The 25,343-nt window shown below is 32.4% G+C and overlaps 1 protein-coding gene across 1 annotated transcript in view; it reads right to left on the reverse strand.

Annotated features, from left to right (window-relative positions):
* Nucleotides 1-25,343, reverse strand: part of LOC145267065 (protein unc-79 homolog) — a gene marked incomplete in the record, with an annotated part of 244,654 nt that overhangs the window by 98,629 nt on the left and 120,682 nt on the right. Inside the window, 1 exon segment of the mRNA XM_080123020.1 lies at nt 307-414. Coding sequence (XP_079979146.1) covers nt 307-414 — 108 coding nt within the window.

The following is a 25,343-nucleotide window of genomic DNA, read 5'->3' on the forward strand; positions in this document are numbered from 1 at the left end:
TGATGAGATTTTCCAGGGAAGCAATTCTCCTTAAGACAAAGATTAATTTTAGGCATTTATAATTTAAATACAAGAAGATACAAAGTTTATTTAGAATATGCAATAAAAACATAGCTAGCTCTGATGTAAGTTTAGATTTAGTTTGTTGAAAATTAACGGGAATAAATGTCTTAAAGCCATCCGACACATGCCAGCTTGTAAAATGGATGTTAAACTGATGATAATGATGATGATGGGGAAGTGTAATTTCACGAGTTGCTGGTTCTGCACATGTAAATATACAGAAAGTTGTTTTCCGAATATTACCTGAGAACATGTAGTTACTGAATGTTCCTAAGCCGAATTTGGCCGTCATTCGTCGTCCGAGACTAAATTGTGGTGCTGACTGTTGACGGATACAGGCTTTTTCTTTATCTGTGAGAAGAAAAAAACAAAAAAAAACATTCAAATTGTTTTTTTTTTTAAATTAAATTTTGTTTTAATATAAAAAAAGAGAAAAAACATGATTGGTTCATTCATTTTGGTGAGAAAAAATTTCATCAAAAGACAAAACAATTAAATTATATAAAAAAAATAGAAAAGAACAAAAGATTCAAAGTAATTCAATAAAACATTTCCATTAAAATTTAGCCCAAACATAAAATAATACAGTAGATGCAAATAGAAATTTTACTTCTCATTGGGCACTTGTGAAATAACTACAGAAAATATACCAATATATATATATTAGCTGTATATACCAGCCGTTGCCTCGTCGAAACATATTGCCGGGTGGAAGGATCAGTCACATACTATTTAAGATACACCAAATGTCCTAACTTGTTAAAATAGATTTAGGCAAGTATAAAACACATCCATCTTGGTCTATGAAAATCAAATGTAAAGTAAAGGGCTTAAAGCTTAAAGGGGAAATAACTCTCATAGCTTAAATAAACTTACTTCTGGTTTTAAACGTAATCACTGTCAGCTATTAATAATTGAAAATAAATTAAATATAAATTTAATTAAAAATAAATTAAAAAATCAACTTAATTAATATTTCTAAATAGAACAATTAATACGATTCTATTACAAGAAACAATTAATAACAATAATTAAATTAATGTAATATGCAAAGATTCAAGCAAGGACGCCCAGACGGTTCATAGAGTTTATATATATATATATATATATATATATATATATATATATATATATATATATATATATATATATATATATATACTCACCAAGTTATATTATTAAAGAGAGAAAATTTGTGAATTTAATGAGGTTATTACGACTCTTCAATAAAAAAGAGCAATATATTTTTATTGATATAGACAAATTTACTATGCAATATGTTTCAGACAGATCTGTCTGAAACATTAGCATGTCCAGTGTCGCGACCATGTAAACTTGTCTCTATCAATAAAAAAAAACATATATATATATATAGACGTGTTTCTAATATACTGAATTTTACTGGGTTCGTATAATTCAGTAAATTTTCAGATACCAATTATGTGAAATAAAGAAATATAGAAATCTAATTTAAGAATTCGATGAATAGTATTATCAAATGGCTACGGGTTTTTGTGGTAATTTCTTATGACAGGTTTTTAAATAAGGATACGAAAATTAGGTGATATATTAATATTTAGATAAGCTCTTGACAAAGGATATGTCCAGGATAAATGTTTTCGCATGCTTTATTTCCTTTAAGGGAAATTTCTTTGAATAATGTTCCATTGTTAAAGTGTTTTTTATTCAAGAAGTCTGAAGAAAGGCTGGTTATGTGAAAATTTTCAAACGCCATAATGCTTGAAATTGTCCAACCGGTCTCGAAACAATTGTAACTTACAATGTTTGTTCTTCCTTATTAAACAGATTTTTAATTTTAATTATCAATCATCTTACTCAATATTAAAATAGCTCTAGGATATATATGCCTATCGAGCTTATTATATATCTACATTACAACGAGCACGGTTTTCTTTTAATTTAATTGTATTAATGAATTTACTAATACATTAAAATATACTCTGCTCTTTAGACGCTTGCTCTAATCCCCTATATATATGTAGATGTTGTTTGTTTTTATGATACGTTTTGAATGAATTCTGTTATTTTACAGAAGTGCACTTTTACCTAAACGCAAGTTGGGAATAATTTTCCCTTTAACCAATTTGGTACCCCCACATGGGGAGCAGCATTTATATTATTTTTAAAATATAATATAATATAATATATATACATATATATATAGTTCAGATATAAAAAAATTATAACATGTTCATTTCCAAGAATTCAGTATAAATCGTTTTATGTACGATCGTTTCTGACACAACATGGATTTTGATTGATATCAAGTCTCTTCATCAACACAAGGTTTAGACACTAAGTTCGAAGTAAAACACATCAAGACTAGAGTATAATTTGCTGCCAGTTATACAGCAATTCAAGACAATTAAAGAGACTAAATTGACAAATCAAACGTTGATTCTGACTAGCCAATTTTCATTTGTTATTTAACATATAAAATTATATTCTCAGATTTTCAAAGTCATACCTAAATAGCGTTTAAGCTGGCAAACCAAACTGTGCTTCTGATGAGGCAATTATTATTTGTACAATGCTATTGATAAAATAATGTACTTCACTACAATTTATTTGATATGAAATATTTTAAAAATTGACCACATAAAATATTTCAACAAAAACTTTTTCTTTATCTGTGAGAATAAAAAAAATTAAAAAATATATTTTTTTAATTAAAATTTATGTTTTGATCTAAAAAATGATTGACTAAGTAAAAATGTTTAATTTGAAAATTTGGAAAACCAAATAATGTTATATAATTATCTATTTGTATAGTGATATTGGTAAGATAATATACTTTACTATAATTTATTTGATATGAAATATTTTAAAAATTGACCACATAAAAATAAAAGTCAACAAGGGGGACAACTTCTTCTTTACCTGTGAGAATAAAAAAATAAAAATATTTTTTTAAATTAAATTTTGTTTTGATATAAAAAAGGCAAAAGAAAAAAATGAAAAATGTTTAATTAAAAATTAAGAAAACCGAATAATTTTATAAAATTTATTAAATGATTAAAATCATAAATCATTTCATTTCCTGGGACTATTGTTGTCAAAACAACTTATTCATAGAAGAAAACCTAATGTCTTTTTCTTTGTTTTGTTGGTAGTATTAATCCCCAAGGAGTCGGTCATTTGTAAAAAGAGAAAATGTATACGCTCCTGTGTTGTTGACAGTTGTGGTGAAACAAAACTAAGTTTTCTTTTATGAAAAAGTTGTTTTAACGCCGAAAGTCTCAGAAAAAGAAAAGATTTTAATCATTTAAAAAATTATACAATATCATTAGGTTTTCTTAAATTTTCAAATTAAACTTAGGCAATAATGTTTTCAAAGATGTGACCAAGTTTCTCTATTGAAAAATGTTTATTAAAAATAAAATCAATTTATCCAACAAAAACATATAAAAAAAATCAAAATAAAATAAAACAAACATTCAATAAAAATTATAAAAATTGAATTAAAATTTACAAAAGAAAATTGAATTAAATTTTACCAAAAAATTGAATTAAAATTAAAAATATTTTTTTTTAATTAATATTCACCAAAAACAAATTGAACAAGCCGAGCATGTAAGCGTCCCCCTCCACAAGTGAAAAATTTACTTTCCCCATGACTAATATTTGTGCAAAATTTCCCAAAAATCCAAGGCATGGTTATAGAATAAAAGTGTGAATGGATGAACGGTCTGAGAGCAATTTTACTCCAATAATGCTCCCTGTGAGGGCAACCAGAGTAATCCGTTCTGGTAAAAATTTACTTTCACTATAACTAATGTTTGTGCAAAATTTTTAAAAAATCCAAGGCATTGTTATTGAGAAAAGTGTGAACAAATGAATGAGAATGAATTACTAGGTCTAATCCCTCAATTGTCGGGGGGGGGGGCACCATAATTAAAACTTAAATTTAAATTTACACACACACATTTAAACATTGACATATAAAATTTTCAAATCCAAACACAAATAGCATTTAAGTTGACAAATAAAATGATTTTTAATCAGTCAACTTTTATTTGTTATTGTCATACCATGACAATAAAATAAGATATTTCACTTAAATTTATTTAAAAAAATACTTAATCCGGTCCAGATGAATGCTATTATGAAACATTTTTGGGTGCTCCCTGTTAAAATGTTTTTGATTAATAATGAGGGTATGACCTCAATGATTTTGACGATCTTATTTATAACTACGGTTGAGCAATCAACCAATGAGAAGCCGCCAACCTTATCATAAAAATATCGACTATCAACCGCCATCTTTGTTCAACAATGGGGGATGGCTGTATATACAATTATGGTGTAAAGAATGAAACGTTAGAGATGCCGTTTTAAACCCAAATGCATTTGTTGATGTTGCTTACTTAAGCTGCTATTAAGAAAAAGAAGTCTACAACAAAGAAGAAGACGAAGAGGAAGAAGGAAAAATAAAAAAAAGAATTCTATAACAATAGAGAAGAAGGAAAAAGAAAAAAGAAGTCTGTACACTCTTTAACCCTTATCCTTGAGTGGCCTCTTGGCCTTGATAATGAGTTGATACCTATGAAAAAAAAAAAAGAAAAAAGAAAAAGTCCAATTGTGAACAAGTTCTAATTGAATCGTCCCCCTAAGTAATCCAAGTTTCAAAATTCCCACTGTTTACTATGCTAAAATCACAATGACTAATGTATACCTATTAACCCTTATCCTCGAGTGGCCTCTGGGCCTTTATAAGTGGTGACACCCTTGTAAAAAAAAAAAAAAAAAAAAAAATATGTTCTGAATAACAGAGAAGAAGAAGAAGAAGAAGAAGAAGAAGAAGAAGAGTTAAAAGAAGCTGTCAACAACAACAAAGAAGGAGAAGGTGGAGAAAAAGAAGTGTAGAAAAGGAAGAAGAAATAAAAGAGAGAAGAAGAAGAAGAAGAAGAAGAAGAAGAAGAAGAAGAAGAAGAAGAAGAAGAAGAAGAAGTCAACAACAACAAAGACGAACAAGAAGGAGAAGGTGGAGAAAAAGAAGAAGTGTAGAAAAGGAAGAAGAAATAAAAGGAAGAATAAGGTGGTGACAAAAGAAGAAGGTGGAGAAAAGGAAGAAGAAATAAAAGAGAGAGGAGAAGAAGAAGAAGAAGAAGAAAAGAGAGAAGAAGAAGAAGAAGAAGGTAGAGAAAAAGAAGTGTAGAAAAGGTAGAAGAAGAAAGAGAAGAAGGAAGAGGAGGCGAAGTTGGAGCATTCCTATCCAGTCACAGTTAATTACCTGAAGAGGGCCAAAGGATGAGTAGGCCGAAACATGGTGAAACAACAACAACAACTATGAAGATGAGGATAACATAAACTTAAAGGCACAAATTATGAAGCCTCATCACAAAGAATTCTAAAAAAAATAAAAAATATAATCGGCCTCAACTCGTGATTCTTGTGATACAATAATAAACAGCCCTTTTTGGAGGAGCTGGAGCTCCCCACATTTAAAAACCTTATATCCAAACTGTCTTGTCCTTTCGGGGTTACAAGTTGAAAAAGTGAATACAGCTAACCTTTGTTTGATTCAAGCTGACTATTGACAAAAAGTTAAGGCAGTCAAGCTGAAAAAAGGCCAGATCAATGTGAATGACATGCGCTTCTCAAAAGCTTCAAATTCAGAAAAAAATCTGTTGAAATTTATTAACAACTACTTTTGCATTCCTTTGTCTGTTTTACAAGTATTTTAATGGTAGGTACTCCAGCAAATTACAAGCCCTTGTACCCCCTCAACGTAAATATCCCCCCCGACAAGCAGCAAAATCCCACCTCTACACAGTAGAGATCTCTAGATGTAAGAAAGCTTTCTACTCTAATAGTTTCTTCCCTTGGACTGCTAGACTTTGGAATTCCCTTCCAGGTCCTTGCTTCCCTGACTGTACTGACATGCAGAAGTTCAAGTGTAATGTAAACAGACATCTTGCTGCTCAACTCCCTACATAATATCTCTGCAAATTATGTACAAGATCATAATCCCCTACATCAAAGTGGCACTGTGCCTTGTTTGCAGTAAAAATGCACTTAATATATACCAGCATTTCAGCCCGTCGTTGCCCAGGTGTTTGAAGGTGTTTGTTGAGCAAAAAAAACAAACAACGTAGTCAATTTTTTAAAACTTTGACCTCTATTGTGACTTCTTAACATTTATTGTTTTGGGCTCGAATCAGTTATTAAGTTAGGTCCATGTCCAAGGAACCTATATCTAAAATTTCAAGTGTTTAGACCCAAAATTGTCAGAGGAGTTTGGTAGAGTTCTCAAAGTTCAAATCGTTGAACTTTGACCTCTTAACAGCCAAATTTCTGGCCGAAAACCGATCACAAAGATTTTCCCAAATCTCAGTACCCTGTATATCAAATTTTGAGTCTGTAGACTTAAAATTGACAGGGTTATTGCATAGGGAAATGTACACACACACACACACGTTCACTTTTATAGATATAGTCACACACACATTATATAATATATATATATATATATATATATATATATATATATATATATATATATATATATCAGATCCATGTATTTTTCTGTTTCTCTCTATGTCTATCTTTCTCGGCTTTGGCATTACAAGAGGAAGAGATAATTAGCTGAAGTTATTCCCAACTTGCATTAGTTAAAAATGCACTTTCGTATAATTCATTCAAAAAAGTTTTACAGAAACAAAAACAAATAGCATTATATATATATATGTATGATACAATTGTTATATAATTTGTTTCCCAGGAATGCTAAACCAGCCATTCAGACAAGAAGTGGTCACACATCAGGGATGCAACATAGCAACGGCTGCACACAAGAGGACTTAATGTAACACACACAAACACAGACACAGACACACACATACAAACACACACACAAACACATGAACACAGTCTGACTTCAACAATTAAGCTTCTTTCCTTTAAAAATTACAAGAAACCTTCTGAACTACCGATGACAAATAACACACTACCTGAGAGCTCATCATTCAAACTCCTTAGCTTAACATTCACAGACAACATGAATTGGAACAAAAACATTAAGGATATTGCCAAGGCTGCTGTGAAGAAGGTGGGCTCTCTTTACTGTGCTAGAAAATTACTTCACCTGAGAGTATCCTATACCTCTCTAAGACTACGATTCGCCCATGCATGAAGTATGGTTGCCACACATGGACTGGTGCATCTACCACTCTCTTAGACAGGGTTCAAAACAGTCGCAAATCTAATAGGTCCCGCATTATTGTTGTATTGTCAGGGGTATATATAAACGAGTGTATATTATTTATATATACGTGTCTAAATTCACCCATCGTTTAGTTGAATAAAATGTTCTTCTAATGAATGTGTTTATACAGTGTATGTACGTTTGTATATGTGTTAGTCATCTATATGACGTGTGTATATACCTGTGTTCGCCTGTGAGCACCTAGCATTGTGATCCTCTAATTTAGAGTGTTGTGTGTGTACATTTAATTACAGTTTATGACAGAACAATGTAATAATTTCAAAAGATTCTATTTGTTTTATTTTTTATATGTTTTTATATTTTATATAATTCTGGATCCACAAAGAATACAATTAAAATTAAATTTTAAGAATAATTAAATGAATAAAATAATGCATTCATGTAAGGCCCCGTAATATTGTGGTCGCATAAATGTTGGTTAAGATTAAGCTAATTATTGGCTGCCATTTTTTTGCAGTTGTTTTTTTTTCTTTATTCCCAGATACACACGTGCGTTCAAGGCAGCGGAAGGACTTTTAAACCAACCACAACAGAGTAGAATGCCGCGGTAATTCCTCATGTCATTACTTGAATAAATTCATCATAAACAATTCACCTGTGTTTTCTCCAATTCTTGCTACCAGACGCTTAAATATAACAACAAGAATATATACTCAAATACTTTTACCAACACAAAGGACAAATAAAACTTATTTGGGGCTGCAACACCCGGCCAATCAGGGACATATCTGGTCCATCTTGAGTCTTGTTTGACAGAAAGTTGCAATGGAAATTTCTCCCAAGAAAATGACAGAGCCTCAGGTTTTATTTTCAGCAACTTTTTATTCTAGAGTGTTTTTTCCTCTTTTGGAAAGTTGCAATGCTGATTCTGACTATCACCATTTCTGACCCTCTCTACTTGGAACCATCTTAACCTGAGAACCGTTGCTATTCCTCTCTGGACCCCAACTGCCTGATTGTATCTCTTCAAACTAATCCTTGCTATGATGTAATTCAACTCACATCTTTTAACATGTGATTTTTGAATCACGTTTTACTAACCAAATTTATTGCTTATGTATTTGACATTTCTCTTCATTTGTTTCTTGTTCCTAAAATCTCGACTGCATTCCAAAGCTTATAAACATTATTTGTCCCTATTACGCAATCTAATTTTCATAACAATAATCATAATAATGTTCTTTCATAATAACTTCTTCAAATAAACATATAACTTTTAATAATAATTATAGATAAATAAACATCTAACTTTTAAATAAATATAGATAAATAAATATCTAACTTTTAATAATAATTATAGATAATTATAAATTTTCTAAATTGATTATCAGCAAGGCCACCTGATGTTGTCCCGGCATAATCTAATACTATCGACTAAACTCCAACTTCTGTCTCATCGCCGAAATGTTGCATTCCTAGGCTTGTTTTACATGTATTTTAATGAAATGTGCTCCAACGAACTCAAAGCACTTGTACCTTGTACGCTATCGATGTAAATACTCCCGACTAATCTGACAAGCAGCAAAATCTCACCCCAACACTGTAGATGCTGGAAAGCCTTCTATGCAAATAGTTTCTTACCTCGAACTGCTAGACTTTGGAATTCCCTCCTGGGACCCTCCTTCCCTAACTGTACTGACATGCAGAAGTTCAAGTGTAATGTGAACAGACATCTCGTTGCTCAACTCCCTACATAGTATTCTTGTAAAATTTAGTCCCAAATAGTAGCCCTTTACAGACATCTCATTGCTCAAATCCTTACATAGTTTTCTTGTAGATATGGTTCCGTTCAAATATGCCTTGTTTGAGGTCAATAAGAATACAAACAGCAAGCAGGGAAACCCGATGTTGCCCAGGATTGAATGATGATCAACGAATGTTTCACACTCATTTTTATTTTCATCAAAAGCAGTGAAATCGCCCATTTTTCAATAAAATTGATAAATTGCTTGCTCTAGTAGGGTACCCACTGTGGTGCACTGGGATGAGGCTTCACATGCTTTCCACAGTAACTTAGCCCACAATACACTGTAGTCTACATTGCACTGTAAAGAACCTACTGTTGATTTTATAAAATAATTTTTTATATATATAATGGATATAATTAAACTTTAAAATGCAAAAATCGAGTATCATCGTTGAATTGTGCTCTAAACAGAAACATTCATTTTGAATGCGCCCCTTCATATCAAAGAACCCACTGTTGATTTTATATGCCTGACCTTTCTGCTTGTGCAGTGATATTGGTTTGAATTTAAGTTTAAAATGAAAAAAAAAATCAAGTATCATGGTTTAATTGTGCTTTAAACAGAAACATTAATTTTGATCACACTCCTGTCATATCAAAGAACCTACTTTTAGTTGATTTTATATGCCAGGCTTTTCGACTTGTACAGAGATGAAACATCTCAAATGCACTGCTAATGTTAGGCTGTGTAAGGTGTTAACTTTAGTCAAAATTGCCTGTTCCTTCTTTCATCAAATTTTTCCGATTATCAATATTTATCAAAGATATTCTGATACAAAACCTATCTAAGAACACTGCCAGATACATAAAATACATTTGTGTGAAATTTCATAACAATCGGCCCAGCCATTTCAGATTCCATAAAGAACTAACTCGCATACACACACATAGACATAGACATAAATCCTTTTAGAAAATGACTAGCAGGGGTGCCCGGCATTGCCCAGGTGTTTAGGTAGTGTAGAAAAGACTCCTAGGCGGGGAGGGGGGTAAAAACAACAGTAGAAGAGGTGCCCGGGTGTGTGTAGGTGTAGGTGGAGTAGTAAGGAACCCCCCGGGCGGAGAGGTTAAAAAAGTGATAGTAGCGGGGGCGGGGGAAATCAAAACAGTAGGCAGAGGTGTTAAAAAAAAAAAAAATGGTAGTAGGCAGGCAGGCTCGAAACCGTAAAGCGAAGGAAGAAAAAAAAAAAAAGACCTGACCTCTTAGTCGATGTCTCCATCGCACAACCGGAAGTCAAGAATGTTGAAATTAAGTGAAGTCAATCCAACAGTGATGATAACTTGCTAAAATGTCAGCGAAAAAGGCTACCCCTCCTTGTACAAAACTGTCCAGTTTAGCATGAAGGAAAGAATGTTTCGGGTCAATTTTTCGATGTTTGTCGTTTTATTCACCCAGCTCTTTATTTGTGGTGTTATTTGGGTGACCATTCTTACACACTTAATGGGTGACCATTAGCTTACACACCGGTTTTCTTAGCTTACACACCGGTTTTCTTAGATTACTTAATGGGTGACCATTAGCTTACATACCGGTTTTACTTAATGGGTGACCATTAGCTTACACACCGGTTTTCAATAGATTACCAAAGTTAGGTAATCTAATGAGAACCGGTGTGTTAACATAATTAGACCAAGGCTAAAAGCTACTCAAGTATAAGGCATAAAGAGTATACCATTGAATGGCGATAAAACAAAAAGACTGTTGGACATTAATGACTGAACCTTGGTGGACAAATCAAGCATAGACTAAAATTCATTTGTACCAAATATGGTTGGATTGCAGAAAGGACTTTGCTTGATATTAAAGATTCCATTGGCGATATTTTAAGAGGAGAGGGATCACTCTATATGGTGAAATGGGATTGGGTTTTTTTTTGTGGTTTTTACTGAATGTTCACCAAATATCAAGGCCGAAAGCCACTCGAGGATAAGAGTTAGTGGTATTTTCAGTTGAACGATGAGACATTACTATGAAAGGATTAAGAGCCATGATTAATTCACAGGATGACTCGATAGATACTTGTTGACATTGAACTTGAAAAAGCGACCATGTCGTAGTCTCCAGGGAAAAATTTCCCACGGTAGAGTGTACCAGGGGTGGAAGGTTCTTGTAATCTGGGGATTAAATTCTGGTTAATTTGAAGCTTGTTCAACCACACCTACTTATCGAACTGTAATAAGACAAAGACTGTTGACTAAAACTTGGTGGACAAGTCAACCATAGACTGAAGTTTATTTGTACCAAATAGGATTGTGAATTTTATTAACACTTCCATAGGTAAATGACATGACAACATTATTTGCCGATGATTATAAGATATTAAGAGTTAAACCTAAATAGTATTTAAGCTGACATCTCAAACTTTAATTATGACAAACCAAGTCATTAAATTCTGCGGCACATCTTTTTTTTTTATTTTGCAAAGTACGGGATTCGCCCTCCATTAACAATGGATAATTATGCTTCCTTATTTGAACATTGAATGCATTAGGTGGTAGGAGGAAAGGTGAGATGAGAAGCAGTGAGAGGAAAGGGTAACAGTGGTAGTAGTAATCATCGGTTTGGTAAGTCAATCATGGCAACAAGGGTTTTGGTTATATATTTTTTTGCACAAAACTCACCATATTACTATGATATTATTTGTCTCATGTATAACAAAATAAATATACAGAATAAATTTTGTTAAATATTTCATTCAATAGTTCCCCCTTCCCTCCCCAATTATGTGGCGAACAAGTCAAGCATAAACTGAAATTTATTTGTATAGTTGAATTATAGAAAGGATTGTGAATTCTAATAATGATTTCAATTTTCATATGTTATCGTTGTATCATGTTATTGGCAATAAACTGACTTACTTTGTTAAAATGTATTTAGAAAATTGATCTTGTATAACAGTTTGCTAATATGCAGACATTTTTTTAAATAGTAAGCACACGAAAAGGAAAGGGAAGCAACTCTTTAAGTAAGAATTATCGTTCCTTATTTGCTTTATTTTTTAGTTTAGATACGGAAGTTAACAAAAAGAGTTTTAAAATAAAACCATCTATATATATAAAAGCCAAACGTCTGTGTGTATGTATGTATGTTTGTTTGTTTGTAACGCTAAAACTTTTGAAAGACGGAACCAAACTTGACAAATTTGGTATCATATCGAAGCCCCATCACCCGGATGACAAATATCGAAATTTCACGTCAAACGGACCACTAGAAGTTGGTCAACTGATCAGTTATCTTCGAGGGGGCCCCCCAAAAAACCTGTCATTATCTATATATATAAAAGACAAATATTTGTTTGTAACGCTAAAACTTGAGATGAAAGATTCCTCTCCCCTAAGAATAAAACATATGTTCAATATCTGCTTTTGTTTTTTCATTGTTTATACGGTCCCGAGCAACGCCGGGTAGCCCTGCTAGTCTATATATATATAAAAGGCAAAATGTGTGTGACCATTTCGTGTATGTCTTTAAAAGGCTTTTCGAGCACACGCTCCCGGGTTTGTTACTATCGCTTACAACTGTTTATATGGGTCCTATATCATAATATGTAGGATTTGGGAACGCGGGTCGTCTCTAGATTTAATTACGTCGACTTTTATGAGATTCGCGCTATTTCGCTTTGTCCCCGGTTCGTCCTGCAGTTTTGTATAAATACAGTGAAAAACGTTGGGTTCTCGGCTTTTGCTCTGCTTTCCCCCCTTCCCACCATAATCTGGGGTGAAGTGAAAACTAAAAATAACGATCGCGCGATGACCTCATTTAGCGTCGTCCTGTCAATCAAACCTCTTTTAGCTTTATAAGCTTTAACTTAACATGCTAATCAATTATTCTCACTCGTAGTCGAGACCGTTAAGTAGTTGGCATTGGTTTCCACCTTCGCGTCAAAGCTTCCGGGTTCAATCCCTCCTCCCGACCAAACGTTTTTTTTTATTACTTCGCTTATTCTTTAGTTTACACCCCCCCCCCATACACAGGTTTATTTATGCCATTTTTTTTCCGTTTTGGTTTTGGATTTTTTTTTTTTTACATTGTCTTTTTTATAATATTTAAGCAGGATTATTAATTACCCCCCCTCCATACACACACCTACAAACACCCGGGCAATGCCGGGTACCCCCACCCCCGCTAGTCTAAAATAAAGAACTAATAACTGATGCAAAATTGTGACGTAAGCAGGTTTTTTTTTTCAGTTACAGACAGATAAATTCATTGTTTCAATGATAATCATTAGAAGTTAAAATAATAATATTGATTAACATTAGAAATGCTCGAGACATAATAATTAAATAAAATATTTTTTCAAACAAACAAACACATTATCTAATAGCAAAAAAATTAATCAATTATGCAGTGTCATTAGCTGCCGAAGAATCGAAATATATACATATACATATATATATAGTTATATATATATATATATATATATATATAAATATATATATACACACAACAAATAACTTTTACCAAAGGCAATAACATTTTCTGCCGATCTGCATAGTTTTTAAAGTTTTGAACCTGTTTTGAATGTTTTTTTTTAATTTATAAGATTCATTAATCATGTAGTATTGTTAGCTGCTGAAAAATCAACACACACACACACACACACATATATATATATATATGATGAGAATAATGGAAATAGTATTCTGATGGGATGGGAAGATAAAAAAAGGAACAAACCAAGTTATGTGTTCATCAACGTTTTGTCTTTATTGTTAGACTTCTTCTGCATGGATCCAGAAAAAAATCTTACAATACAGATGAAACGTTGAAAACATAATTTGGTTTGTTCCTTTTTGTCTCTCTCTCTATATATATGATGACGATTGCAACGTTTTGTCAGACGAGTGCCACTCCCTCAGACACTTAAAAATCCATGAGCCCAAAAATGACTTTCATCACCACAGGACGATTTTAATAGACAAATGCCTGAGGGAATATCTATATACAGATGATGTTACAGAGTCTTAGCTTTGTACGACAGCTAAGTCTCTCTCTCGGTTCAAAATGTTGAGATCCAGCAACAAGCAAGAGCAAGATAGCCAGCAATAAGCTAAATGCAGGTATTGGTCTCCCGCTTTATGGTTTTTTAAATCAGAGATTTGCTTCTCCTAGAAAGGTTGCCTTCACCATGGGTACGGGAGCTCTCTCCACCCTAACACACACATACATACACATGAACACACACAGTGCTAGTTCACCATTGACCCCAAAAAAGGGTTCATTCGCCCTTTGGAAGGTCTTATTTTTAATCCTTCAGGGAGACTAACCACCTTCCTCACCAAACAAGTCTGGTGAGAGAACCAGTTTAGTCGCCAGTGACCCGACCATGAGGCAAGTAGTACTCTCTCTCTCTCTCTCTCTCTCTCTATATATATATATATATATACACACACACAACAAATAACTTTTATCAAACGCAATAAAATGTTGTACTAATCTGCATAGTTTTTAAATTTCTAAACCAGTTTTGAGTTTTTGTTAATTTAATAGAATTTTTAATTTGATTTAATTTAATTTAATGTATAAGATTTCATCAATGTCTTTTGGGTACAAACACAATCTAACAAGGCCGATGCCGGTTTTCTTTGGCTTCAAGATTATGTAGTTAATAATCGAGAAATAAATAAAAAAATAAAAAAAATGTAACTAATAACTTTCACTAAACATGCTAAAATTTAATTTTATACTGCCCTGTATACTTTTAAGTTTCTGTAATTGTTTTAAAATTAAAAAAAAAAAAATAATAATAATAATTTAACAGTATCTCAAAGCTTTTAATCTAATATGGTCAGCCATTTTTTTAAGCCACACATTGAAATAAAATATTGAAAAAAAAAAAAAATTACATCACTTAAAAGTATACAATTCAGTAGATTATTAAATTCTAGTGCATACTGATGAGTTGTTTTTATTTATGTGTTCTCGGCTATTAACAATACTGCATGATTGCCAAACATACATGTACATCAAATCTGTTGCCAGGGACGCTGGGAAAATGGTGGGATCCTTCTACCGCTCCAAAAGATATCTCACTACGAATGCAATTCTCTATCTGTATAAAAGCCAAGTACATCCAAGGATGGAGTACTGTTGCCACATCTGGGCAGGAGCTGCTAAAAACAGCCTATCCTGCCTTGACAGAGTACAAAATAGACTTCGTGGTTTAGTGGGGGATGCCCTTTTCTCTTCCCTGCAACCTCTCTCCCACAGAAGAGACGTTGCGAGCCGGTCTTTGTTTTATCGTTATTTCCATGGCAGGTGCTCGTCTGAGCTCCAATCCTTCGTCCCCGTTCGCCAATCTTTCATGAGAAACACCCATCTGGCTGAAACTACTGTCAATAATTTTCCCCACTCTTTATCTGTGCCTAAATCCAAATGTAGATTCCATGAGCAAAGCTTCTTTCTTAGAACTGCCGCTTGCCTGTTTCCCACCTGACTACAACTTGGACGTCTTCAAGTCCAACATAAACAAACTCTATCAAAACCCCCAATACTAATGATTACTACAATACTATCTCATTGATTACTCTACACGCAATAACCCTTATCCCTGAGTGGCCTTCGAGCCTTGATAATGTAAAAAAAAACAAAAAAACAAAACAAAACATTCAATTCATTTAAATTCTGTATAGTTGCAAAAAAGTACAGAGTGCGAGTTATGAAAGAGGGGGGATGGGATTATGTACATGGTCGAACGTCGAAAGATTGATGACCATGATGTGTCCCATCATGCCTCGGATGGTTTGGACGTCTTTGCGTTCAACACAATACAAACCAAAAATTAAGCCGTCTGATGATTCAGTCTAAACCACAGTGAAAACGAATTTTGAAAAAAGAAAAGTATCCAGTTAAAAGTATACAATACAGCAGATGATTAAATTCTACTGCATTTGGTATAAGTTATTTGCTGTTTATTTTGCTTTTGAGTTCTCGGGTATTAACAATACTGCACGATTCCTAAACATTCAATTATGAAAGGCGGAATGAGGGGATTATGTACATTGTTAATCGTCAAAAGATTGATGACCATGATGCACCCCATCATGCTTTGGATGGTTTGGACGTCTTTGTGTTCGATATGACCCCCAGCAACTTGATCCACAGTCCAGTGACCGGAACCCAAAATGAAGCCTTCTGACGATTCAGCCTAAACCATCTTCAGTATAGCATCTGTGATCTTTCATAGAGCCCTATCTGTAAAGCTGGTATGAAGAAGAGGAAATGCAGCATATTATAGCTAACAAACATGCTGTTGGTATAGTCATGGAAACAGGGAGCAGGAAAAAATTTCAAAGGCAGTTCTAGGAAAGAGTAGAAAGATTCCCAGCTTTGGGGATCTCTACAGTGAAAGGGTTATGGATAAGGTCATTTTCATTGAAGAAAGGGAACACAAGTGCAGCAAATTTGTTAACGCACAACCCATTGAAGTACTCGTAAATTAAGCACATGGATGCAACATTGCAGTGATGGGACAGAGAGTTGGAACTTGATAGACAGTGGAGGACTTATTATGTTAGAGACTCTGTTTTTTTTGCACCCCTGTCCTAGTGGGAGACACTAATGGTTGGTGCACCAGCCCAGATGTGGCAACAATTCTTAGACAAAGGTTTTTTTTTTGTTTTTTTTAGACAGTGATCACCAACTTATCAAGGCCCGGAAGCCACTCAGCGATAAGGTTTCCAAATAAATGTATTTTCTTGCAAATAACATGGTAGAAAAAAAGATAAAGACCAATTGGCAAGTTGTAATTAAATAGAGAAGAATGCTGTAATTTGCTTGAAGCATTGTGTGTAGTGTGAAAGGAGATGTGTTTGAAGGCTATATCAATGCGGTTCACAGGAAACACTGTGGACACGAGTTAGTATATGAAAGAATAATGACAATATTAGAAGGAATCTACAATAATTTTACATTTATTTAACATAATGTGTCGTACAAGATGGTATGTGCTTAATTTTCGAGTGTAGTATCTCTTCTTCAGGGGGGGGGGCGGGATTAAAAATCATTTGATTTGACAGCCAGTCTGCAACACTAACTTCCAGAAATAAAGAAATAAAAAAAAAATAAAACAAAGGAAAGCCTTGCTGAACAGTTGTACATGTTTCTTTTTTAATTTAAAAAGATATTATTCTCGAACTTTTGGGACATCCTCTTGTACGACACATTATGTCGATAAATAAACGTAATATGATTGAAAATTGTTGAAAATTTCTTCTAATATTGTCATTATTCATTTATATGCTAACTCGTGTCCATTGTGTTTCCTATAAACTACATTGATATAGCCTTCAAACACAACTCCTTTCATAATTAAATAATAATAATAATAATAATAATAATATAGGCATTCATATAAGCTGAAACAAAAAAATCCCGGATAATGTGGTGTGCAAAGAAAAAGAGTTAATAGAAAAAGTAGAGAGTTAAACAATTAAAAAAAAAAAAAAAAAAAAAAAAAAACTGCAGGTGAAAATATTAACACGGGGGTCTGTGTTTGGTGTAAATGGAAAGGGGAACATTTTAAGTGTGTAAAGTGGGGATCGAAAAATATTGGTCAAAGTGTAAAAATAAATAAAAACAAATGTAAAAATAAATTTAAAAAAATGTAAAAATAAAAAAAAAATGTAAAAATAAATAAAAACAAATGTAAAAATAAAAACAAATGTAAAAATAAAAACAAATGTAAAAATAAATTTAAAAAAATGTAAAAATAAATTTAAAAAAATGTAAAAATAAAAAAAACAAATGTAAAAATAAATAAAAACAAATGTAAAAATAAAAAAAATGTAAAAATAAATAAAAACAAATGTAAAAATAAATAAAAACAAATGTAAAAATAAAAAAAACAAATGTAAAAATAAATAAAAACAAATGTAAAAATAAATAAAAACAAATGTAAAAATTTTTAAAAAATGTAAAAATAAAATGTAAAAATAAATAAAAACAAATGTAAAAATAAATTAAAAAAATGTAAAAATAAAAAACAAATGTAAAAATTAAAAAAACAAATGTAAAAATTAAAAAAACAAATGTAAAAATTAAAAAAACTAATGTAAAAATAAATAAAAACAAATGTAAAAATAAATAAAAACAAATGTAAAAATAAATAAAAGCAAATGTAAAAATAAATAAAAACAAATGTAAAAATAAAATAAAAACATATGTAAAAATAAAAAACAAATGTAAAAATAAAAAAAACAAATGTAAAAATTAAAAAAAAAACAAATGTAGAAATAAATAAAATAGCTAGTTTAAAAAAAGAAACCTAAGCAAAATACAATATTTTCTTGCAAATAATATGGGAGAAGAAATACAAAGATCAATTAACATTGTGATAAGAAAAATGAAGAAAATAATTTTTTTTTAAATATAAATTTATAAAGCTGAAAAAACAAACAAAAAAATCCTGGGCAAGGTGGTGCACAAAGAAGAAGAGTTAATAGAAAAGGGGGAGGGGTTAAAACTGTTAAAAATGAAGCTTGGGTGAAAATATTGACACAGGGGTCAGTGTGGTGTTGGTGATGGGGGGTAACATCTTAGGGTGGTCAGGAAAAATAGTGCTTGTGCAAATTAGTAATGTTTTAAACCAACGCATTTCAGGTGAAAACATAATTACGTACTTACATGTCATGTTAAAATTAGTATAAATTCCAAAAATTACAAAAAATGATCCAGTAGATGTGCTAAATGTATTTTTAGCAAAGAAAAATCATTCACAATTACATTGTTTAAAAATGGCAGAATTACAATTATTTAGTCAAAATGATCGATTGCAGTTACCTCCCTTGGAGCTTGAGAAGTCTTCAACATTAAAGCTTACAATAAAATTCTATAAATCGATAAACTTTATTTTTTACTTTAATTATTTTTGTACTGGATCATTTTTCATGATTTTTGGAATTTATACTCATTTCGACATGACACCTAAATACGTAATAATGTTTTCACCCGAAATGCGTCGATTTAAAACATCACCAATCTACATAAGCACCGGAAATATTAAAAATATAGGATGAAAAAATGTCAAAAAAGCTGGCAAGGGAGGGGGAGGCAAAATATTGACACAAAAATATGTGTGTGTGTGCGTGTGTATGCTTGTGTACATGTGTGTGTGAGTGGTGGAGGGAAAAATTTAGGTATATGTAGATGGAGGTGAGAGAAGTAGTTAAAAATGGAGAGTGACAAACTTAGAACAAAAGCTGGACAAAGAATATTAGAGATGGAAAAAGGGGAGGGAGTATTAAAAAAAAAAAGGTGGTTGTCCAGAATTCAACCTAATTAAAAATACAAAAATACAGAAAAATCTTTATGATATACATACCCATCATAGATGAAAAAAAAATCATATTCCAAAAATTATGTAAACATTTTTAATATAAAAAACCCATTTTTTCACGATTTTTAGCAATTAATGGTAAATCGTAGCCATTACAAGGCTGATTTGGATCTATTTTTGGAGAGGTTGCTAATGGGGAGGTAACCAGTAATGAATTTCAAGATATTGCCTCCTCATAAAATTTGATTTTTTTAGTTAAAATAAAACAAACCTACTTTATCAATTTGTGATTTTTGGAATATGACATTTTTGTTTCATTAAACCGTATTGTAAATGGAGAGGTAACCACAATATCAAGAAAATCTCTTTATAAAATCTAATTTTTTAAGTTAAAAAAACAAACAAACCTACTTTAAGAATTTATGTGATTTTTGGAATATGACATTTTTGTTTCATTAAACCGTATTGCAAATGGGGCGGTAACTAGAATTTCAAGAAGACTTCCTCATAAAATTTTATTTTTTTAGTTAAAAAACAATCAAACCTACTTTATGAATTTATGTGAATTTTTGGAATATGGCATTTTTATTCCATGGCAGGTACATACATAATAAAGATTTTTCTGTATTTTAGTTTTTTTAATCTGTGTGTGTGTGTGGAGGGGGTGGACAACCGCTGAAAAAATTTTATTAGTGTCATACACATTAAGTCGCAACCACAAATTTGATATCCACAAATCTTTGCTGATAACCAGGTATTCATATGACTCCTAGAAATCAGCCTCATATCCCAATTAAGAAACAATATTAGCCAAAGACCTGGTTCTTTGAAATGTAAAGATATCATGAACAGACAAAACGTTCAACCTGACAATGGATAAAAATCGATACTCTATTTTCTTACTGCTTTTACACATCTTCTATTTTCCTATAAACTCCTCCACCATACCCACTCCCCCTCAACTATTGTCTTATACCTTTGTTCTTTTTCTTCTCTTATTTCTTTTCTCTTATCATCATATTTCTACATGTACTTTATGACCGGGCAATGCCGGCTGGCCTGCTAGTTTAATATATATTAATAAAAATATGTGGCGGGAGAGGGGGGGGGGCTATTATCACTGTCATTAATAACCAGCGGGATTACAGAAATTCTACAGTTGTATCTTGTATCTATATTCATATACTGTTTATATGGTCTATCTTCAAAACTCTATAGAATCAATAAACTGACATTACCCATTGGTGCTAGAATTTATTTTTTGGGGGCGAAACAGACTTTCATTAACTGACCAATCATAGGAAAGCAGAAAATACAACAAAATAAATAAGTTATAGAGCCTTAAAAGACCCTAACCACGGACCAACCATGAAGAATGCTTTCACAAATACATAAGTTTTTCATAGCTAAATAAGATGAGAGCAAATATTTCTACATTACTGACGTTATTAGAATAATATCCAAGATGGGAGTAGTAAAACATCCAAGTAAAACAAAATCATGTAATCATAACTAAAAAAAATAGAAAGAAAATTACATGGAACCAAGAGAACCGAAACTGTTAAAGGTAAAAAAAAAAAAAAGAGTGAAACAAAGCAATCCTCTAAAATTTTAAAAAGTAACATGTATTGGTTGGTGCAATATGGAGGATTGAAAAATAGCAAGAGAAGCGCACCCTCCCGACCACCATTGCCAGGCCATAGAGTATGAGTAGCCTTCAATAAGTTTCCAGACTTTTTTTTTTTTTTTACAGACATTTAAAATTATCGTAGACTTTTGAAAATTCAGTAGGTTATTGCTATACATCTTATAAGATGACTGACCAATTTTTATGATTTCAAGTTCAAATAGACAGCTACAGCAGGAATTGTAATACATCCTACTAAAGCCTGATGGTCACAGCTGGTGAATTTCAAAAATGCAATCTGGACATGAGGACACCTTAGAAAAACGATATGCAATAAAATCCTGTTTTAAACTTGGAAAAAATGCCATAGAAACGTATGGAATGATACAGACTGCTTTTGGACCATCTTGCACGAATCGAGCATCAGTTTTTGAGTGGCATAAGAGATTCAAGGAAGGCAGGGAGTCTGTGAGGGATGATGAGAGTTGTGGGAGGAGTAAAGAAGTTAGAACACCTGAGTTGATTGGCCAAATAAAGAATTTCATCGATAAGGACCATCGTGCCTCTATAGAGACAACAGATGCACAGTTTAATGTCAGTGTCGGAACTGTACACACAATTATTCCCGAGGAACCGAAGATGCGGAAGATTTGCGTAAATGCATCAGTCCACAACTCCATCCTTGTCGCAGATTATTTGATCAAGATGGGCATCAAGACAGTTCCTCACCCTCCCTATAGTGCAGACTTTACTCGTTCCTGTTGATTATTCCCTAAGCTCAAGGAAAACCTTAGTGGCTGTTGTGATGAGACAATTGGGGAGATGAAAACAGCTGTGGCAAGGGTTAACGACATGCTCACACAAGAGGACTTCCAGAAGTCGTTGGAACGGCATAACAATTGCATTTCAACCGGAGGAGATTACTTCGAAGGGGACTAGAGTTACATATGTTTACTATCAATAAAAATGCCCATGTGAAAAAAGTCTGGTAATTTATTGAAGGCACCTTGTATATTAGAATCTTTCAAAGACATTTTTTTTTTAATATTCTTACAAAAAAAAAAAAAAAATAGAAAGAAGAAAAACTGCCATTATTAGCAAAAAATTAATGGTAAACAGCTGTTGCAAACCGATTAGACTCCAACTTCTATCTAATCTTTTAAATCTGACTTCTATCTAATCTTTTAAATCTGACTAGCGGGACCTGTGGAAATTCGACAGCGGCATCTTTCATATACAATATATTACTGCGGTGCATTCTGTGGGCGTTCAGTGTGAATGGAGACTCCACAATATTATTGTAGCCCTTTTGTTAAAACTGTAAAAGTATTTATCTAAGTAATCTGGTTAATGTAGGGTCAAAATATATCTGGCTATAACAGTTTACCTCCAATATCTTCATAGAAGTCTGTGATATCTTTAAACAGAACAGATACTACCCTTGAATCCTAACCAGAAGACCAAGAAGGTATATTTTAGTCTCATGTACAAAAGCGACATCATTTAAAAAAACATTTTTTTTATACGGCATCTTCGGTGATCAGGAGATCCTATTTATTAAAAAAAAAAGGATAGAAGTTATAACATACTACAAACATGAAATTATTGTATCAATATATTTTTTTTTTTTTTACATGGTAGTCACCACTTTTCAAGGCCTGGAAGCCACTCGGGGATAAGGGTTATTGTGTGTACAGTAATAAATGGGATAATATCGTAGTAATCGTTAGTAATGGAGATTTGATAAAGTGCCTTACTTCAGTAGGCGGTTTATCAGGAATTTGTTTATGTTGGACTTGAAGACATCCAAGTTGTAGTCAGGTGAGAAACAGGCAAACGGAAGAGAGTTCCACAGGCGTGCACTTCTAAGAAAGAAGCTTTGTTCATGGAATCTACGTTTTGATTTAGGCACAGATAAAGAGTGGGGAAAATTATTGACAGTGGTTTCAGCTAGACAGGTATTTTCCGTGAAAGATTGGCGAAGGGGGACCAGAGATTGGAGCACAAATGAGCATTTCCCATGGAAATAACGATAAAATAACGACAGGCTTGCAACTAATTTAATGTTCATAGTATGTTATCATCTTCTATCTTCCTTTTTAATAAATAGGATCTCCCGATCAAATAATTTATTATCTGGAAACCGTGACACACACACGTACATTAAAGGTACTACAGTATTAATATATAGATTACTTTAATCATATGGTCAACGTCTCACATTCTGTTAGCAGCATCGAGATGGGAGGTGACAGTAGTCAAGTGGTTAATGATACCAATTGATGACCTGGGTGTTCCAAGTTCAAATTCAGTTTTTTTTTTTTTTTTTTTTTTTTTTTACACGGTGGTTACCACTTATCAAGGCCCGGAAGCCACTCAGGAATAAGGGTTATTTCATTCCACAAAAATTTCAGGATGTTGGCAACTTACATATGGTCCCTCATGTAAGTATCTGATGTCTTTCTAGAAAGAATTCTAACAGTAAATATATCGTGGAAACCAATGCTAACAATAGAATCCTCAGATTCATTCACTATGATGATGATGGCCAGCATTTATTTCAATAACTAGCCTGGGTGCCCAGCATTGCCCGGATATTTAGCGGTATGTGTTGAGAGAGAAAAAAAAAAGTGGTAGTAGGCAGGCAGGCTCAAACCCGTACTGCAAAGGAGGAAAAGAATGGGGGAAAAAAAAAAAACGTGATGTGTTTGCCGTTGCGTCCATCACCAAACTGGAAGTGGCAAAGGTTTAAATTAAGGCTAGTCAATTGAAAAGAGGGGATAACTTTTGAAAATATCGTTGAAAAAAAGCGACCCCTCGTTGTAGAAAAGTGCTCAGTTGAGGGTGAAGAAATTAATATTTTTAGCCAATTATTCGATATTTGTCGTCCGAAGGGTCGAGCTTTAAAACAATACCAATCTCGTGAAAAATCTGTCATCTCAGTCGAAATTTTTAGGTAGACATACAAACATACATACATGTACCCATACATTTGAACAGACAGGTGAGATTTATATTATAGATGTATTTCTTGTAGCTTAGATGACAGGTAAGAAAAAGAACTCAAACTGAATTGTGTTTACAATTTGAAAGGTTATATGTCTTGGGTTGAATTGATAATTTTAGAAAAATTATTTGTTTGAACTTGAATTAGCAAAGAGATAATTTTCAAGCCAGATAGATTATTAAAAGAAAAAATAAATTATGCTAAAAATATCTTGAATATACTTCTGCCATATCTGATAAACGTACTTACCTATCAAGAAATACTAAAATGTGCTATTCTTGTTATAAGACTCAGCCTATCTGGTGTAAGAATCCACAAAAAACAAAAACTTTCATTGGCTGACCAATCATAGGAAAGCAAAAAAAATGCAACAAAGTTCTAGGGCCCTAAGAGGTCATAACCATAGACCAACAATGAATGATGCTTTCACAAATAAATAAGTTTCCATAACTAAATGTGATGTATTTTTTTGTGTCTTAGTTGACAGAAGAGAAAAAGAAATCAAACTGGATTGTGTTAACAATTTGAAAGGTTATATGTCTTAGCTTGATTCAATAACTGGGATGTATTTCTTGTGGCTTAGATGTCAGGTAAGAAAAAGTGCTCAAACTGAATTGTGTTTACAATTTGAAAGGTTACATGTCTTGACTTGAATTGATAATTCAAGAAAATTATTTGTTTGAACTTGAATTAGCAAAGAAATAATTTATATATAGAGCCTTAAAAGGGCCTAATTATAGACCAACAATGGAGAATTCTTTCACAAATAAATTTTCATATCTAAATAAACTGAGATGCTATATTTCTTAATGACTTAGATAGGTGAAACAAAGACTTTCATTAGCTGACCAATCATAGGAAAGGAAAAAAAAAATGCAACAAAATAAGTTATAGGGCCTTAAGAGGCCATAACCATAAACCAATAATGAAGGATGCTTTCACAAATAAATAAGTTTCCATAACTAAATAAGCTGTGATGTATTTTTTGTGTCTTAGTCGAGAGAAGAGAAAAAGAACTGAAGCTGGATTGTGTTAACATTTTGAAAGGTTATATGTCTTGGCTTGAATTGATAATACAAGAAAATTATTTATTTGAAATTTAATTAGCAGAGAAATAAGTTATATAGAGAGCCTTAAAAGGCCTAATCATAGATCAACAATGAAGAATGCTTTCACAAATAAATGTTCATATCTAAATAAACTGAGATACTGTATTTCTTAATGACTTAGATGATAGGTGATAAAAAAGTACTCAAACTGAATTTTGCTTACAATTTGGGTTGCATTAATAATTTGAGAAAAATTATTTGTTTGGACTTGAACCGATTTGCAAACGTTATCAAAAAAAGTAGAGAATGCAAGAAATTTCG

This window comes from Euprymna scolopes, chromosome 42 (assembly GCF_053919585.1).
Source record: "Euprymna scolopes isolate OS-2025 chromosome 42, ASM5391958v1, whole genome shotgun sequence".
Lineage (NCBI taxonomy): Eukaryota > Metazoa > Mollusca > Cephalopoda > Sepiida > Sepiolidae > Euprymna > Euprymna scolopes.